This window comes from Cryphonectria parasitica (assembly GCF_011745365.1).
Source record: "Cryphonectria parasitica EP155 unplaced genomic scaffold M406scaffold_6, whole genome shotgun sequence".
NCBI classification, from domain to species: domain Eukaryota; kingdom Fungi; phylum Ascomycota; class Sordariomycetes; order Diaporthales; family Cryphonectriaceae; genus Cryphonectria; species Cryphonectria parasitica.
The window spans coordinates 2901347-2919764 of NW_024468914.1; the positions used below are offsets into that span (position 1 = coordinate 2901347).

General features: G+C 54.6%; 6 protein-coding genes across 6 annotated transcripts; 1 reads left to right on the forward strand and 5 right to left on the reverse strand.

Annotated features, from left to right (window-relative positions):
- Position 1: 1 nt before the first annotated feature.
- M406DRAFT_279801 (ARM repeat-containing protein) lies at positions 2-3768 on the reverse strand. Its single transcript, XM_040918395.1, has 8 exons — positions 3413-3768; positions 3186-3348; positions 2940-3107; positions 1225-2859; positions 1045-1163; positions 902-981; positions 670-829; positions 2-537 (listed from the first exon to the last, which is right to left on the reverse strand). The coding sequence occupies exons 1-8, from the start codon at positions 3478-3480 to the stop codon at positions 174-176; spliced, it is 2757 nt and encodes a 918-aa protein (XP_040774703.1). The 5' UTR covers positions 3481-3768; the 3' UTR covers positions 2-173.
- Positions 3769-7092: 3324 nt separating this feature from the next.
- On the reverse strand, positions 7093-7812 carry M406DRAFT_332193 (uncharacterized protein; the record flags this gene model as incomplete). The annotated part of the gene is made up of 2 exons (XM_040920723.1): positions 7093-7329; positions 7741-7812. The coding sequence occupies 2 exons, from the start codon at positions 7810-7812 to the stop codon at positions 7093-7095; spliced, it is 309 nt and encodes a 102-aa protein (XP_040774704.1).
- A 1314-nt stretch (positions 7813-9126) lies between these two features.
- Positions 9127-10923, reverse strand: M406DRAFT_51126 (uncharacterized protein; the record flags this gene model as incomplete). Its single annotated transcript, XM_040924431.1, has 3 exons — positions 9127-10482; positions 10528-10663; positions 10760-10923. The coding sequence occupies 3 exons, from the start codon at positions 10921-10923 to the stop codon at positions 9127-9129; spliced, it is 1656 nt and encodes a 551-aa protein (XP_040774705.1).
- A 1546-nt stretch (positions 10924-12469) lies between these two features.
- M406DRAFT_74980 (uncharacterized protein) lies at positions 12470-13396 on the forward strand (the record flags this gene model as incomplete). Its single annotated transcript, XM_040925786.1, has 2 exons — positions 12470-12560; positions 12633-13396. The coding sequence occupies 2 exons, from the start codon at positions 12470-12472 to the stop codon at positions 13394-13396; spliced, it is 855 nt and encodes a 284-aa protein (XP_040774706.1).
- A 196-nt stretch (positions 13397-13592) lies between these two features.
- Positions 13593-15521, reverse strand: M406DRAFT_279805 (dihydrolipoyl dehydrogenase; the record flags this gene model as incomplete). The annotated part of the gene is made up of 3 exons (XM_040918396.1): positions 13593-14371; positions 14482-15186; positions 15333-15521. 3 exons carry the CDS (start codon positions 15519-15521, stop codon positions 13754-13756), a joined length of 1512 nt encoding a protein of 503 aa, XP_040774707.1. The 3' UTR covers positions 13593-13753.
- A 702-nt stretch (positions 15522-16223) lies between these two features.
- M406DRAFT_51477 (uncharacterized protein) lies at positions 16224-18383 on the reverse strand (the record flags this gene model as incomplete). Its single annotated transcript, XM_040924443.1, has 2 exons — positions 16224-18052; positions 18095-18383. 2 exons carry the CDS (start codon positions 18381-18383, stop codon positions 16224-16226), a joined length of 2118 nt encoding a protein of 705 aa, XP_040774708.1.
- Positions 18384-18418: the final 35 nt, after the last annotated feature.

Sequence of the window (18418 nt, forward strand, 5' to 3'; positions counted from 1 at the left end):
TGCGAAAGGCAAGGCAAGGCATGATATGTATAGTCTGTCTAGCATCTGATGAATTCCTGCCCCTGGACCAACATTTCCTCGCGACTGGGTATTATGGTACGCTATGATCTTTCCCACAATAAAAGAAGAAAAAGAGACGAGAGAAAAAAGACCAAGGGACACAAGTTCTATCATCACTGTGGCTGCCCCCTCTTCCTTCCTACCGTCGCGCCGAGCCTGCCAAACTGCCTACCGAGGCCTGACCTAGGCTTGGCGGCTGGAGGCAGAGGCGCAGGTGTGTCTTTGAGAGGCACGGGTGGTGCTCGTCCCGTTGGCGCCTTCGCGGCAGGCATCTCAAGGCTGTCCGTGATGCGCAGATCGCCTATTCCCAGAGTCGGTCTGTCATCCAGATCCCCACCTAGTCTCTGCGCTCTCCTGGCACGTTCCTGAACGCTGCGGAACTTTTCGAGCAGCTCTGCCCACCGTATGATACCTTCCTCACGGCCTTTGAGCCGATTAGGTCTATCGAACGATGAAGCACTTGGGGTTGTGGCCGAACTGGGAGGGATAGCGTGAGTATTGATACTGGCAGTTGATTTGGAGCGAGGAGGGGGGGTTTGAAGAAATTGAACCACATCCACCACTGACCCTTGCCGAGAGTGTGATGGATTCGTGTTCGGTTGGACATACGATCTGGGTGCGATGTGTAAATATCCTATGGAGCTAACGCTGTTCAGTCGGTTCTTGAGGGCGGCAAAGGCGGACGATTGCGGTAGCAGCATCAACAATCCGTAGAGGCATTTGTACAGATGAGGGTACTTCTCTGGTTCCAGCAGTTGAAGTCGGAGGTCTGCAAATCGATTTAGCACTTCTTACCCCAACTCCGAGGGTTTGCAGAGCAGCATTAGAGACGCTGACGTACATGTGAATACCGGCGACTCCAGAAGCTGGACCAGCTTGTCGATCTGGATGAGGATGTTTACCGTCATCTCCAACTCAGCGCTGGACCATTGCCACAGTCAATAGCCGTGTCTATCCCACACGAAAGAACTATGTTGAACTTACAAGATTAGGAGCAAGTTGTAAGCCTGCTCGTAGGCCTGAGCGAGGAGACATAACGAGAACGTCGCGACGGCATTGTAGCACCACGATCGGAAGAGTGCCACAAAGAAGGCCTGACCGTCCTGTGGGAGCAAACAGGTTAGCATAAGGCAGAGCAGAACGGCCTTGGGGTTATGAGGATACCTTGGACTCGAGATTCCGTAGCCTCTTGCGCAGCTCAGACAACTCAGGGGCAGTGATGAGATTGTTGTTGAGATTTTGCACCATGATGCTGGCGAACTCGACGTCTTCCTCCTTCTCAATACAATCTGCCAGGGTGCGATAGATGCGTTCGGCGCTCAGGCTGACACACAGTTGACGTATGATGAGATTTCCCCTCGTCTCTAGTAACCTGCGGTCTGTCGAAAAGAGCTGTAGCAGGCTTACCATAAAGTTGGTGAAATAGCTATCCTCACTGTTCCTGGAGATTTGGGAAAGTAGCTGTAGGTCCTTGGTGACGACTGCTTCTGCAGGATCCGAAAGCGTCTTCAACAGGGCAGGGAACGTCCCATCATTGAAGGCAAGGACTTTCCGGGGTGCCTTTCTGTGCAGCATGATGAGCCAGGTCAGCGCGGCCACCCGAGTTGCCTCATGGTCATTCAGAAACAGCAGGGTCAGGGAATTGACAGCTGCTGCATAGTCCAGGTCCGCCTGGGGATTGTTCGACGGCGCAGGTGTTGGCCCTCGAGGCGTAACCTCTGCAGTCGACGGGCCTTGCACATTTGGTGTGGGGCTCGGTGTATCGAGCTCCCGAGCACTGGCCAGAGACGCCCGACCACTGGGGCCGCCTTCCTGACGCTCTCCGGCCAGTGGGACCCTGGACCCCCGCTGGGACAAGGAGAGCTCCGGCTCGTCAGACAGCGAAACAACATAGTCCATCAGCGCGTTGTTCACTCTTGCAGCTGCCATGCGGATCGACTCGACTCCGCTAGCCATCGCAGGAAGTAGATGGGCCAGGATCTTTGGGGTAAAGGGCAGGACTTCCTCGGGACATATGTCCAAGAACTCAACAATCCACTTGAGCGATTCCAGCAGGCCATCCTCATCTGTGCCGGAAGCGAACCCCACGCGGTCGTTTATTTTCGATGGCCCTATCGGATTGGACTGATCGAGAGAGGCAGTCAGGATCTCGAGGATTGCCTTGTAATTGATCTGAACATCCTGTCCAGGGATCCAGTCGTCTTCACTGCTTGTGTCGTCATCCTCGTCGTCGGCCAAGGTAGAGTCAAGCTCGTCCCCTTCGTCGAGGGCCACATGACCGCTGCCACTGTCCAGAGACTCCTCCCGCTTACGCTTGCCCTCCCCTTTGGACTTCTTGCTCTCCACGATGCCCTTCTTGACCCGAGATATGCGCTTGATCTCATTCAGAAATTTGTCAAGGCAAGCCTGGGTGGCCTGGTGCACATCGCGATTCGGATCGCTTAGAAATTTGAGTAGATTACCCAAGAACTCTGGCAGGAACGTAACCAGTTCCAGATCGGGAATCGAGTCAAGCAAAGTGATCCAGCCAACGAGGAATGTGCGGGTGAAGGGGTTGATGGTATAAGCGCGGTCCTTGAGCAGGGGAATGAACTGCTCCAGCGAGAAGGCGGTGGGTAAGCTTGCGGGCTCATCGATAACATCCTTGTCATTGGTGATCTTCTCATCACCCACGACGTCGGCGTTGGACATCTCCAGGACGCTGATGTAGGTTGCTGCCGACTCGGACACGATGTCTTTGATGAGACGATCAAGAAGCTCGGCTCCATTCTTCACAGATAGCTCGGAGTCTGCGCCCAACTAGCAAGGGTCCGAGCATGAGCGCGAATGTCTAGGCGGATACGGAGCATAACGAAGTACTGCGTCGGGGATAAACATACCTTGCAGAGGGCGTCGAATATATGATTGAAATATTTGAGAATCTCCCCCTTGGCGACCTTGGCAATGTTGTACATTGCCTCGCATGCATAATACCTAACTCGTGCATCCTGGTCGGTGAAGCAAGCCAGCACGGGGGGGACGATAACCTCGAGATATCGCGGAAGCTCCTGGCGGGAGATTAGCTTTCGGACCACGCAGGACGAGGTCCTGACGGAGACACAAAGCAGGACAGAGGTTGGACCTACCGAACCAAGGGCTATGGCGGCAGCAGCCAGGCCGATGAGCCCTCCATTGCGAGCGTGGGGCTGATGGACAGCATAGGCGTACTCGTTGCAGAGCTGGTCGAGGATAGCAGCGATCCTGTCATAGTCCTTGACAGCTGCAAGCTCTCGGATCACACGTTCAAGCCTGGGACCGCATCAGCAGCTGACCAAGTGAGAACACAAGGGCCGGGGGAGGGGGGAAAGCAGACTCGAGCGCCCCGATTTTACGCTTCTCGTAGAGCTTGTCGTTGAGAGCACGCTGGACGTTGGCGTCCATGGTGGCTCAGGCGCAACGTGGTGAGCCAAGGCTCATGATCGCCCGGCAGCTGTACCTGGAGCGTATCCGTTTTGAAGCTTCTGGAGAGTTTAGAAGAGCGATGAGACGGACGTCTGTGCCTTTGGGGGGGGGGGGGGGTTGGGTGCGGGGCGGGAGGAGCTGAAGAAAAGCAGGATGCTGGGAACTATTTGTGATGACAGCTGGAGAGAGAGGTTCGAAAGTGCACGTAGCACAGGTCCAAGACGTTGTTCAGATTTCAAAATTGTGTTGGTGGTCTGTGTGAGATGGAGGATGGGGAATCCGGATGGAGGAGGCTGGAGTAGGTTGCCTCTGCTTGTCTGTTTGCCTGTTTGCCGCGGTGGACCGTCAGATCAGACCCGTGCCAACAACACGACGAGAGAAAAATGACGTCCAAAGCGCCAGTGCCAGCCGCAAGCTTGGGCGCGGGTGCGGGTGCGGGTGGGTGCGTTGACAATGGGCCAAGTACCCACTACTTGCCTCGACGCCCCATTGTAGGGGTGAATGATCGCCTTTCTTGCGGGTCGTCGAGTACCTAAAACATGCTGCTAAGGCGCTAACGCCATGCCTGGGTCACCTACTACCATTGGTAAGCTGTACTGGCAGTAGTACTTACCAGTGCTATGGTAGTACTTACATACCGGAAGTACTTACTGGCCTTCATGTACTGTATAGTACATACCGTGGTAGTAGTATGTAATATGTTCCTTCTTGTCTTCCTCTTCATCACCTTCTCCTTCTTTCCTACCAACTAACCCTCCCCTTCACCCTTCCTCACATTTTCGACGCCTGGAATATTTGCGTGTTTGTATCATCTTCAAGAGCTCCAATCTCCATGGGCCGCCTTGCCTTGCACTGGTGAAAATGCCGTCACGCTTCACAACGCCTGGCGCTAAACTTTTTTATTTTTATTTGTTAATTTAAACTGCCTACAGAATATCATTTCGCCTTGACAGTATGACTTGATTCCAACATCTTGTCTATTTCCTGATCTGATCCTTCACCGTCCATCCAATGGAATGAACCATACTCGCAATCCAACTCAGACGAAGGCTTCCGTTACAAACAGAAATTCGTGGCCGTGGCCGGACCACTGTCGTCGGGGTTGGGTGCCTGGCATGCGAAGCTCTCGGCCGCCTTCTTGGAGAGCAATGACACTGGCAGTGATGACGAGATTATAGGGTCATGGATTGCTGATGATCAGAGCGCTCTGGCGTGAAGAAACCTCCTGTCGCAATTCGCGGCAGCTGCCAGACGGTTTGGAGAGTGGGTGGGGAGGAGACGGTGAGAAGAGCAGTCGGCCAGACTCTATACGTTTAGTGATTTTCAAAGGGCTCAGCTGCGGCTTCTAGTATCCTTGTCTACTTCACCGTTCGTCGCAGGAGCCCAGGGTGGATGATCGTGGCACCTGCTATCACTCGTTATCGTCCAGGGCGTCGGATAGAACTCGGTCTGGACTCTGGAGTTCGAGGAGAGCCAGCGGCTGGCGAGCGTACCTGCGCAAGTTTGAAACCAGCGCTACACCCTTTCCTGGTCACCAAGGTCAAGCTGGTCCATGGGCTGGCTCACTAGCAAGGAGAGCACTGTCCGGCATGCTATTGATAGCGCATCCTTTGTGTTATTAGAGGACTGGCGACCGGTGCTCATCTATTCTTTACACCCAACCGCGGTTGTACTATGAGCAACATGTCCTCCTGACCAGCTCCGCTTGACTGGGGCGGCCTGCCTGTAACAAACGTGGGAAACACATATCTCATCTCAGCAGACACTGCGAAGGACGTCGAACCAGATGACTCAAAAGAATTCGCTTGTGTCTTGTGGAAACGCAAGTTCTTTGCACAGGTTACCATTCGTTCCTGTTGAACTCCAGACTCCACTCGCTGCCCAGTTTAGCGCCCAGCCGATGTCCGCGAAATCAACATCTCAAACCCGCAGAGAAACTTTAAAACGCCAATTTGAGAGCCCGTGCCACGCGGCCCTGTCTCCCATGTTTCCTCCCTCCCTCGAGTGTCGTTGCAAATCCCAAGCTCAGAGACACTATTCTAGAGGCACCTGACTCTTTGGCTGCTCACTTCTTCGCAGTCCCTTCCCCTCCTTGTTTTCCTCCACTGCTTCCGCCCTGGCCTCCTCCTTGGGTTTGCCCTGAAGTCTCCTTGTTCGTTTTGGCAGCCAGCGCGGCTCTTCTTGCAAAGTCGTCCTGCACGGGCGCACGCAAGGCTTTGTCAGTATCTTGACTCCTAGAGGCGGTTGGTCCCGTCTGCTGGCTTACCTTTTCACCTCTGGCCTTCTTTATACGCTCCGCTGCGGCTTCGTCCATCCTTCCTTTCCCCATGCTGGGCTGATCTGATGAGATGTTGGTCCTTGCGATCCCTGACTCGACTGGTGGTCTTGGACGGTTGTGTAAAAGGGAAATGACGAAGGCTTTCTCGGAGAGATCTAGGTCGTAGAGTGGAGTATATAACGATGAGCCAGATGCCTTCTCAGGAAGAAAGGCAAGCCGGATCGAAGGGAGGGGAGAGCTAGAGCCCGAGGACTTTTCTCAAATCCACCCGCAGTGGTACACGGGGGTCAATATTGGGTTTGGAGGAGGTGAGGATATGAAATGCGAATACGGAAAGAAGGTGTGATGGAAACGACATTGGGTCTCGTCAGGATTGCGCGCCTGGGCCTTGAAATACACAATGACCGCAGCAGGGCCTACGGAGCCCCAGGCTTGCCCATGTCGAGGCAAATATCGGCAAACAGCTGGCCTTCTTTCTGGGGTCATTGCTTCTCTCGGCCCCAGCAGAGCCAAAGTCGGACCCAGGGTGAGTGAGGGTCGAGCCCCATAAGCAACTTCAAGATTTCGGCCCACAAGCACGTATGCAGTGCACCACTCGGAAGCGAACACCTCAGACCCTGTCTTTCGTTTGGTCAGGCTTCCCTGGCTATGACAACGCAGCTTTGCTTTTTTGTCCTTTTCCGCGCACATTGTTCTTTTCTTCTTCTTCTGCTTCCTTTTGCCCGCTAGGGACGGGAGCAGGACGTGACAGTCGGCGTTAACTAGCAGAGGCCCGGTCCCGGTACTGGCTGTCAGGGACAACTACTTATGACCAACCGGCCGCCCCAGGGGTGTGTAGTCTGTGGGTCGTTGGAACTGCGAAGTGAGGACCCCGGCCTGTCATTTTCTGCATGTTTCGCCCGATCAACCCGACTGAACCCTGTCGGCCATGTGCGCAAATCTGCGGCGGTAGATATCATATGATGTATATTAAGCTGCGACGGAGTCTTTTGTGCACGGGGCAGGGAAATCAACCTGCTGGCAGGCTCGTTGGGGCCTGTCGGAGCGGTCGCCTGTGTCTCACCGCAAAGCGTCGAGGATGAACGAACAGCCGAACAGCATAATCGTGGGAGAAATAGCTTCCCCCCTCCCCCACCCCTTGTTTTCTTTTCCTCGTCCTCGGTTTGTGATTCAAATCCCTGCTTACCGCTCTGCAGGGCCAGCTTGCAGAAGAAACAGAAAATGGCGGCAAAATGCGGGAAGGGAAGAAAAAGAAAAAGAAAACGCAGCTTGGATATCATTTTTCCACCTTCCTCCTTCTTCTTCTTCGGCTTCTACTGGAGCGAGGCGGGACAAGGAGAGACCGTGGGGGAGGAGGCATAAAGGCTCCTGCTCTGCTTGGTCAGGAGACAGACGGCGTCCCGGTGCACGTCACTCGGCAGCTCTTCCGAGACGTCCTTTCCTCTCTCGTACCCCGCTGTACCCATTGACACTGCCCCTCCTGGCCCCCTCCTGACGTATCGGTCATCTCCTTCTCTGGTCACGGAAGGTCGATCTTGGGCGATGCCGCCCTGTGCATACGTACATGTTCCCTGGCCCTTGGGCACATCGAATTCCCTGCGCGAGGCCCTACGCAATCGCTGTCCATGAGATCGGAATGGTCGTTCGAGTCAACAAACGCTCACTCCCCTTTCCGACACCAATTCGCAGTAACAACGCCCTCCTTGCTCTTCTCTTACCAGCGGACAATTAGTTTACACCAAACACCTCGTTCCCTTGGCAGATCTATGCTTCTTCTCGGCGCCACAGACATCAATGAGGGGGACAGGGCACATACGGAACAAGGCGAGAGAGGAGAAAAAAAAGAAACAACCCGCGCGGCTGGGCAGGGAAAATAACCCCCATGCTCCGCCATTGACATCCGAGATCTGTCGGTGAGAAAGAGGACGGGTAGCAGTAGCACATGATGCCTATCTATCTACCTTGTGGAGACACAAAAGATGCAGTAGCAGCAGCAGCAGCAGCACCACCACCACCACCACCACCACCACCATCACCACAAACCCCAGGGACATCAGAGCGAATACCCTGATCGTCGTCACCATTCCTTTCAAGTCGCAAGTTTATGGGGCGGGATCGGCATGGGGTCTGCGGGGCGGCAGGAGCAGAATCAATCTCTTTGACAGAGTCGACGACGTCGTGCTAAACGAGTAGGCCTACTGTCCTTGTTTCGGAAAGTCTCTTCGTAGCCGCCGCCTACAAGGGACTTTTGTTTTTGGGGGGGGGGAGGAAGACAGCTATGCTGTTGTTTTTCCCTTCATATAACATTTAAGCGAGGAAAGAAGAAGGAAAAGGGCCCAAAAAGAAAAAAAGAAAAGAAAGGATTATACCAGTACCTGGTCTGTGTAGATGGGTTGTGTTGTACCGAGAAATCAAGAAACAAGAAAAAGAGAAGACAAATAAAATAGGGCGAGCACTCCAAATAACAAGGAGGAGGGGGGAGAAGAAGGAAAAAAGATTAAGAAGAAAAGGCACCATCGGACGGAGCAGCAACCGAGCCGCATGGACAGATGCTCGCATCTATGTCCAGTACGGGAGCGCGCACGGGTATGAGGAAAAGGAAAAAATTGTGGGCTGCTGCGTAAGCGAGCTGCCAATTCCGGGATTCTGGGACGCTCGCCTATCTCATCCTGCATGACCTACAATAGAGGTGCCCGCCCCCCATCCACCCTCCCCCAAAACCAGGTCACATGCCTGCAGCGTGAAGCAGGCAGGCATTTAAAGAACAGACCAGGGGAAAAAAGTTTCGAGAATGATTGGTGATGGACGACCCGTGCGTGCATGGTCTCTGCAGAAGTAATCTTTCCTCCCTCCCTCAGCCAACCAAACCCCTTCAAACGATCCGAACCCCCCAAACATGGAGCTGAACGTCCGGGCCTTGCAAGTTGTAGATTACCCAAAAAAGCAAGAAAAAGACACCGCGACGGATGAATACCTCGAACGCACGATGTACCACAGTAAAAGGAGAAAGCCCCGCAGAATCCTACTGTCTCGGATAGAATTAAGGATGGCGCCATCATGCTTTTCTTCTTCTTCTTGGTCTCTATACTACTTCTATGATTCTTTTTCTCACCAATCGCTTCTCATCTGGCCAACACGCTTTGGAGCCCCGCCATCACATCTCAAAAGTTTACATCTATCAAGACATGCAGATGTCGCTCTTAACAAGCTACGCTACCAAACCATCGGCCGAATTACAGCACAACACCACACAGTTCAGTGCAGCACAAGCTCTACCCCTGAGAAGGGCAAGGGGGAACAGGAGGAGAGGTGGAGTTGGTGGGGAGGGACAATGGAACTCCCTTTTATCAGTGATGATGCAACGGGTCGTCGCTCTGGGCGAGGACCTGCTGGCACTTGGAGAGGATGGCTGCCTGCCTTGCGACATCTGCCAGCCGACTAATGACCTTCTTGTTGCCGCCAACGAAGCCGTAGAGCGCATAGGGGATCCCAACGTCCTCGCAAAACTCCTGGACGAGCCTTTGCGTCGCGCGCAGGTTGTGCCGCGGGATGCGCGGGTACAGGTGGTGGATGGCTTGGAACTGCAGGCCGCCGTGGAAGAAGTCGAGCCACTGCGGGCAGTCCACATCCATGGTGGTGCGGAGCATCTTCTGTGGGAACGACTCATCAGGACCCAGCTCCGCCGTACTCATGGCGAAGTGCGACAGCGTGATCTGTACATGAAGCGGCATCGTGACCATGTGGCTGATCATGACGAAGACGAAGCGACCCCAGTTGCTGTCGATGGACCTGTAGACCACCCCGTAGCCAAACCAGGTCCAGAAGAAGACCTGTCCTGCCAGCTCGAGCCAGCGGTGCCACCACGCCGGCCCCCTGCTGGGTGCCTGGCCACCGAGGAGGTAAACCCACGACAGGCGGTACAGGTTAAATCGGCCAAACAGCAGGATGAAGTAATATGTGTAGTGCTGCACGCGCAGCATAACCTTAGCGAAGACATCGTACGTCATGATCCGTTCGTAGTAGGTGGACCGCAGGCCCGTCAGAAATCGATGCGAGATGGCGAAGAAGGGCATGTGCTCAATGTCCGGATCGTGCTCGGGCGAGTTGGTCACGATGTGGTGGACATTGTGGTTCCTCTTCCACCAGCCAATGGACAGGCCGCCCAGGAAGTCGGCGATGATGATGCCGATGACCGTGTCAGTGTGGAAGCCGTGGGTGATGCCCATGTGGCCTGCATCGTGGGCTGTGAAGACTAGCTGGTGCCAGAAGCAGCCGAGCCAGAAGGCACTGGTGGCGTACCACTTCCAGCTCAGGAACAGCAGGAACAGGCTGAACATCAGTGTGTACCGGCAACACTCGACGGCATATGCAGAGTAGTTGCACTGGTACAGACCCTCGGCCTTGATCCTCTCGTTCAGCTGCCGGTACTTGTCGACGATGTGATCTTGCGTGCTGGCATCGAGGGCGGGATAGATGTCCATATCCTGCTTGATCTCCTGCATCGTCCTGCGGTCCAGGAGGCTCATGCCGTCAAGTGTTTCGTCCTCTTCGGCCGAGGTGACCGATGTTGACGAGGAGGGCCGCATAGATGGCGACGACACGGTACCGACCCTGCGACTGCGCAGGGAATGACGACCATGCTCGGGAGTATCAAAGACAGGCGAGGGTGATCGTGAGCTGGCCTGGCTCGAGCCTGATGAGTCCTTGCCCGGACACTCGACAGCATCATCATCATCATCAACAACAACCTCTGCGTCACAGTCGGCTGCGGCCCAGTTTCTAAATAGACCGCCTTGTATGGGAGGAAGCATGTTCTGCCACCGGTAGTTGATCTTTCCAATCCTATATTTATCCATCATGGCCCGAGCCTCAGGCGAGTGAAGACTAGTAGTATCATCCGATCCCCAAGTCAGTGTGCATGTACTCTTCAGGGTTTCAGAGAGAGAAAAAGAGAGAGAGAGAGATATGGGTGGTACGAACGCGTTGACCTCATCTGTGGCATCTCTGCCGACCATGTGCTGGATGGCCTTATCACCACCAGGGTGGTACTTCATCCAGGCGTCCACCTTGAGGACGTACTGGTCCTTGATGATGATGGACCTGCCATCCGCAATGAGGCCTTCAATCTCCCGCGCCGTCATCATGGGGTAGGTGCGAGCTTCCGCTCGAGCCTTGGTCTCCTCCATGGTGGGCATCGCAGCGAAGGAATTCGAGAGCCGCTGGGATCACAGGAAGTGGTGCAAGGTGCCGTCCTATATCGACGATTGACAATGTATGCGCCTTACTAGATTGTCATTTAATTTATGCGAATGGTGTACGGATCCGCAGCCAAAGTCGGTCGAGATGAAGGACGATTTAAAGACCTATTTGCCACGTCGAACACAGATAGGGAGAGAGCGAGAGAGCGAGAGAGCGAGAGACAACATGAAACAATCGATGATGGGTGAGGAAAGCCAGCGACAGGATCAATCCCCTGGGAGGAGCCTGCAGCCTCAGTCCCACACCGCTGATTTGAAGATTGCTGCTGGGTGCCTTGATGTGGTGAGCGACAAGGGATGATGAGCTCGTCGTACGTTTTCTGCGGAAGTGTCGTCTGCCGATATGCTAGAATCAACACACAAGAGACACACAACACCTCAAAACCCTTGGCAATGATTCGCAAGCTAGTTGAGAGAGAGGGGAGCTTCAAGCTGTTAAGGTGTGGGGGGGGTGGGAAGAGGGGCCTAGAGGTGGGGCAAGTCGGATGAGTGCCAGTGAGGCACAGCCCTCTTGTGTGGAGCCCTCGTCCCGCAAGCGCAGTGCAGTGGGGGCCCACAAGTGCAGTGGTGTAGCCCTGCTCAGTGTCCAATGCCCAATACTCAGTGCTTGGTTTTTGACCGAGAAGGGTCATCACTGTATACATAGTACCTGATACACCATGCTACAGTATGTACTGTCGCACACTATAATGCCTGTATTGTAATTATTGGTACATACTGTAGTACTGTAGTAGTGTTCCTCTACTGAAGGCAACAACTGATTCACCACATCAACAACCCGCCCTCCCGGATTCGGTTCTTCATATTCTTCAGATACCATAGCTAATCAGTCACCTTTGCCTACTAGGCGGACAATACTCGATCTGTATGTAACTGGAGTAGCCAGCCGAGCCCAGTGTTCTTTTGTGCTGCACTTGAAATTGCCACCACTCTTTCACCTCAAGACTACTAAGCACTGGGCGTCCTCTCTTCTCTATACCCTCTTCTGTTTGTTTGTACGGTCAAGAAGGAAGGCTACACCAGCCGCGAGGCTTTGCAGAGTCAGGGAGAGTAAAAGAAAAGGGGATGAGCGACAGGAAGGGGGAGGCCCTGTTAGTCATGCAGAGAGAGAAAGAGGACTGACTTGAAAAAGGACCGACGGGAGACTTGAGGTGACGCCAAGGGCAAACATGCTCCCTCTGGAACACGGAAGGGCCTATAGTTACACGAGGGAAGCATGCAATTCCTCTCCCATTCTGACTACTATTACAGTATATGCCATTTAGATAAAAGTGTATATATTTCAAAGTACCCAGCTCGCCAAAGATTGCAAGGACAGATCGCATGCCCTCCTCCACCGGTTCGAGAAGAATAAGAAGGAGAAGAAGCAGCTCTCCTTTGCAAGATTCCCCGTTCGCCCTCCAATTCGACTATCTCGACTCTCATCCACATCATGCGTCGTCGATACTGGGCAAGCGGCGGCGGTTGTGGTGGGGGCTGGCCCCTCATGTACGTCCAACAACCCGGAGGCTGGGCCGAGCAGAGTAGGTAGAATCCTTCTTTTTCGTCCTCCATTGAGCCATCGTTCGAGACTATTAACCTTGAGCTGTTCACAGCATGGGGAATGGGCTATGGACGACGTCCCAACAACAACAACGACGACAGCAGCAACGGCAACAATAATAACAATAACAGGACCACCGCCAACATCAACAACCTCCTCTTCCCCGCCGGCAGCCCTACTGATGCCCTCAGCCTCGACGCCCTCAGTGCCCTCTTCACCCGTCTCATACTGCAGAACCATCTGACCCGGCTCGCAGGCGACGCTCTCAGCTGTCCTTCTGGCGGGGGCGGAGGCGCTTGTGGGAATGATGGTGGTGCTCTCTGGGGATGCAGTCTCCCACCGCCCTTAGCCTCCTCGACCTCCCCAACGCCGTCTTGTCACCATCGCCACGGCTGCGATGGCTCAGCCCCTGTCCCATGCCCTAGGAATGTTAACATGTGTACCCACACAAATAACAGCAACAACAACATCAACATGGCTTACGTGTGCCACACCTGCCCTGCCGCCACAAAGCCGTACATGGGACCACACAACGTCTTCGTCATTCCCGCCGGGCATATCGGCGGTGGTGGTGGACTTGGACTCGGTGGCCTGGGGGGTCTCAGCGGCCCAAATTACAACATCATCGATCTCAACATGTTCCTTAGTGCGTTGGGTCTGGCCTTGGGCACAACGGCGTCGCCAGGTGCGAGTGTGAGCTTCTCACCGGCCACCGGCCATCATAATCTTCCTGTATTTGACCGGGCCCCTTGGGGTCAGACAGGCCACGGTGAGCTGGGATTTAGCTGCAGTCGGTGCAACTTTCAGATGATGTGATTCGATACCGAGGCAGCAAGAGTACGTCGTAAATCTGCTGTCGTCAAGGTGAATACCAAAACAAAAATAGACGAGATTTTATTGAAAGAGGGAAACGAGGAGGGAGAGGTCAGGGAAAGAAAGAAAAAGAAATGTTGGCAAGGATTTAGAAACTCTCTTTTCCGGCTTCTCTTTTCTTCTTCTTTCTGTTTTGTTTGTCTGCCAATTCATTCGCTACCAATTCTATTACTCTTTACTCTCAACACCTCTCCTCCTGACCCTGACCGCTCTGGCAATGATGTGAAAGGAGTCTCCATGTACATGCGAACACCAGCAGGGCATCTAGTTTACAACCATGTCGTCCTCTCCCCCACCCCTTTAGAAGTGGATGGCCTTCGAGTAGGTAGCCATGGCTGCCTCCTTGAACGCCTCAGCCAGCGTGGGGTGGGCATGGCACGTCCGTGCAATATCCTCTGACGACGCTCCATACTCCAGGGCCAGTGTGCCCTCAGCAATCATCTCGCCGGCGTTGGGACCGATGATGTGCACGCCCAGCAGCCTGTCAGTCTCGGGGTCCGCCAGCATCTTGACCATGCCGTCGGTGTCGAGGTTCGTCTTGGCGCGAGAGTTGGCACTGAAGGGGAAGGTTCCAACACGGTACGGGGTGCCGGCGCTCTTGAGGTCCTGCTCGCTCTGCCCAACCCAAGCGACCTCGGGGTAGGTGTACATGACGGACGGGATGCAGCCGTAGTTGACGTGGCCGTAGCCCTTCTTGATGTACTCGATGGCCGCGACAGCCTCCTCCTCGGCCTTGTGCGCCAGCATGGGCCCGAAGGTGACGTCACCAACACACCGGATGTGAGGGAACTTGGTCCGGTACTCTTGGTCGATGATGACGCGTCCGCGCTCGTCCAGCTCCATACCGATGTTCTCCAAGCCCAGGCCGGCAGTGTATGGACGGCGGCCGATGGCAACAAGGACGACATCGGCATCCATCTATAAAGGTGGTGATGGTCGCAATGGTCAGCAAGACGGAGAGATCCTCACAGGGGGGACACGGAGCCAGTGTCGCGAATCTAGGAGGAAGTGGAGGTGTGTGGACTTACAGACTCGGCTTTGCCGCCCTTGGCAGCATCAACATCCAGCTTGACCTTCTCGCCAGAGCTGTCACCGCTGACGACCTTGGTGTTCAGCTTGAAGTCGATGCCCTGCTTCTTCAGGATCTTCTGGGCTTGCTTGGCGATCTCGGCGTCCATGCCCGGGCCGCCAATCTGGCCCAGGAACTCTACGACAGTGACCTTGGAGCCCAGGCGGGACCAGACAGAGGCCATCTCCAGGCCGATGATACCGCCGCCGATGACGACCAGCTTTTCGGGGACCTGCTCCAGAGCGATAGCGCCGGTGCTCGACACAACCTTCTTCTCATCGATCTCCAGGCCGGGGAAAGGGGTAGCCTCGGAGCCGGTGGCGATCAGGATGTTCTTGCCCACGACGCTGGTCTCGCCGCCGTCGTTCAGCTGGACCTTGATCTCGTGCTCGCTAGCGAAGGAGCCGGTGCCCTTGATGTACTCGACGCCGTTCTTCTTGAAGAGGAACTCGACACCCTTGGTCAAGCCCGAGACGGACGTGTCCTTGGCCTTCATGAGCTGGGCCAGGTTGAGCTTGACATCGTTGACCTCGATACCGCGGTTCTTGGTGTCGTGGAGGATGGTGTGGTAGAGATGTGAGTTGTTGAGGAGGGACTTGGAGGGGATGCAGCCGACGTTCAGACATGTACCGCCGAGGGTACCACGCTTCTCGATACAGGCGACCTAGAGAGAGAGGGAACCGGTTTTCAGTATACGTCGGACCAGACAAAACGCAACGCCGCCAAGACACAAGGGGAGAGGAACAAGGTGAAGAAGAAGTAGAAGAAGAAGAAGCAAAGCTATTGCCTGGCTATAGGTAGAGCACGCACCTTCAATCCCTCCTGGCCGGCCTTGATGGCAGCAACATAACCGGCGACACCACCACCGATGATGACCAAGTCCTTCTCCTCAGCCTCGGTGGCATACGACCGCCTCCATCTCGGTACGACAACGGGAAGGGTGGGCTTCGTAAACGCAGAGCGGACCGCGGTGCGCGGTATTAAACGGCTGGCGAGCATCTTGACCTGTCTGCGGAGTGTTGGCGCGGCGGGGATCAGAGTATGATGGGAGGAGAATAAGAAGAGTGGAGGAATAGGCGCAGAAGTAGAAAAGAGCCTGCGGGTTAGCCTACGGCAAAAGGCGCGGAAAATGAATCAGAGGTGGCGACGCGAGGAAGCAAAAGCGCGCGATTACAGGTCTCGTGCCTGGTGTATCCGGACTAGTTTTAGTAATAGGAAAGAGGCGAACGTCCAAAGACCGACCAAGAAAATAAAAAAGAGTGAGCTTCAATTCCACGTCGTCATGCACCCTTTCTCTAACAATCGAGGCCCGGGAGTACGGTGGTCCAGGTCTTTAGCGGATGAGCTTTTTTTTGGGCGGGAGCTTGTGGCAGGCAGTAAGTGCCACTGCACTCTAAGCTGTGCTTAGCTGGGCTGGACCCAAGCCGCTGCGAACCGTGCACCTGATCCGTTCTTTCCCGGGCCCTCGGGTCCAGAAGAAACTACCATGTCCGGGGGTTTGGATTAAACTGGATCGTCATCATCATGGTCGTCCTTGCCACAGCCACCATGTTGCAAGGGGAGAAAGAAGAAAGGATAAAGGAAAATAAGTGAGGGCAAAAGGGGAAAACTAGACTCGTCATCATACCGACCACCTATGAAATATCTAATGTTTGTAACATGCACACCAAAAGGGTATCTACTGTATCCAATTGAATCCTCCTACTCCTCCAGGTCCATCGCCCCTGACACGCCTGGGTTGGCACGGAGTACCTCAATCGCAGTCTGGCATGCCTTCTTGACCTTCCTGCCGTCCTTTTTACTAGCAAACAAATCCGACTTCACCAACCTCTTCTTCAAAAAATACTGCAGCCCCTTGGATAGCTCTGGCATGGCAGCCACCGGCCCGACAACGCTCTCCACGTCGTTCTCGGCCTTCGGAAGCTCGAGGAACAGCATGATTAGCATAACCTCCAAGAGATCTCGCGTCTTGGGCCGCACATAGGCCAGGTTGAGACACTTCAGTACGCTGAGCCCCAGCGCTCCTTGGGCGATCAGAAACCCGAACATCTTGGCAACACCGAAGATGCGCTGTGCGTCGATTCCCTCTGCGTCCTCATCGTCCGCGTCCGTGTCCTCTCCGAATAGGGATTCCCCCAGCCGCCGGAAGAATTTCCAGAGGCTGTCCTGGAACGCAAACTTGATCCTGCTGTCCCCACAGACCTTGCGCGCCACCAGGGCGTAATATGGATTGTACTGTGGCTCGAGGCTGGTGCATTGCATCACGACGTAGGCGATTTCTTTCTGCCTGTCCTTGTTGAGTCGCAGCTTCATCAGCCGGTTGTAGGCATCCTCGTAGTCGCATGCCGACATTATGGCGATGAAGATGGAGAGACGGACGTCCGTATTCATGCCGTGTTGTTTGCCGACAGCGGCCAGATCAGGCATCACCTCGTCGTCACTGCTGAGAGCATCGCTGTCCACATCGTCCGCACCGTCACCGACACCGTCCTCGCCCTGGCCTGCGGAAACCTTGTCCCGCCCAGCCCAGCTGGCTCCGACTAGCCACCACTTGCCTCGCTTGTCCGATTCTTCGATGTCCTTCAGCCCGATGCGTAGAGGCTCGGTTGCTTTTAGTTTTTTTGTGTGCAGGGACCCCAGGAGCTTCTTCATGCGCGTCGTGTGATCTTGTACCACGGCTGTAGCGCTGGCCCCGGCCTTGACCTTATTGTTCTTCAGATCGTTGATGCTTTCGATCATGAACTTAGTGCGGACAGACATATTTCCCTCTCCGTGTTTCTTGACTGCGGGCCCTATGAGGGCCACAATGTCCTTGAGTGCTAATGGGTCGTCACGCCGAAGAGACTGCCCTGCCATGCGGACTATCCTCAGCAGCAGCTCCGCATTATGTTCGGAGAGGTTGCTGAGGAGGAGTTTGATATAGTCAAAAATCAAGTTGCAGCGGATAAGCTGGAAGTTATATATCTCCGACAGGAAGGTGATCAAGTTCGAAGTATGCTTGGGGACACTCGAGGCGTCCCCTTCAGGAACTTGGGCAAAGTGGTGCTGAAATCGCTCCACCGTCTGCTGTAGCAGCTGAGCACCAAAGTCCGGCCCGACGACCTGGTACACAGCCGTGGAGAAGCCGGCGTTGAGAATCAGGAGGGTATCAGGTAAACTTGTAGGCTCACATATCTGGACCAGCACCAAATCGACCAGAATAGATGTGACATGCTGCCGAGGGTACTCGCGATATAGTTTCTCGACATCGCCGAGGATCGCGAGAAGATTAGATTCTGTAAGACGATTGATGAGACCTTGAGTCTGCCTTCGAATACGTGACAGCAACTCTGCGTCCGAACCGCTTTCCTGGCGTCGACCTGGTGGCACGTACTTCTGCGCCGGCGCTGTCGATGTTGTTGGGGCCACATATGGATTCTCTCGTTTCCGGGCTGGCTTCTCTGCTTCCTCGGCATCCGAGCCTGAACTGTTGAGATCGTCACTGCCCTCGTCATCATCATCGTCGTGGTCCGTCTCGCTATCCAGATCGGCTGCTTCTTCGAGATCATCCAGGTATCCCAGGCCGTCATCACCGCTGTTATCTTCACTGAGTTCCGTGGTCTGACGCAAGGCTTTCCGTCTCTTTTGAGCCAGCCACTCGTCAGCCTCAGCCTTCCGCTTCCTCTTGGCGCTCAGATCTTCATCGACTTCACTGTCTCCGTCTAGGTCGCCCAGGAGATCACCAAGGCCGTCTTCATCAAATGATTTGGGAAGAGACTTTCGGTTCTTGATGCCTAGTTTGCGCTCGAGCGCCGCAATTTCCGCATCCTCTCGAGCCAACTTGTCCTTGGTTGCTTTGGATACCTTGGGAGTAATAGACATGTTTGGCTCCTCTAGATCTTCTCCTGACTCATAAT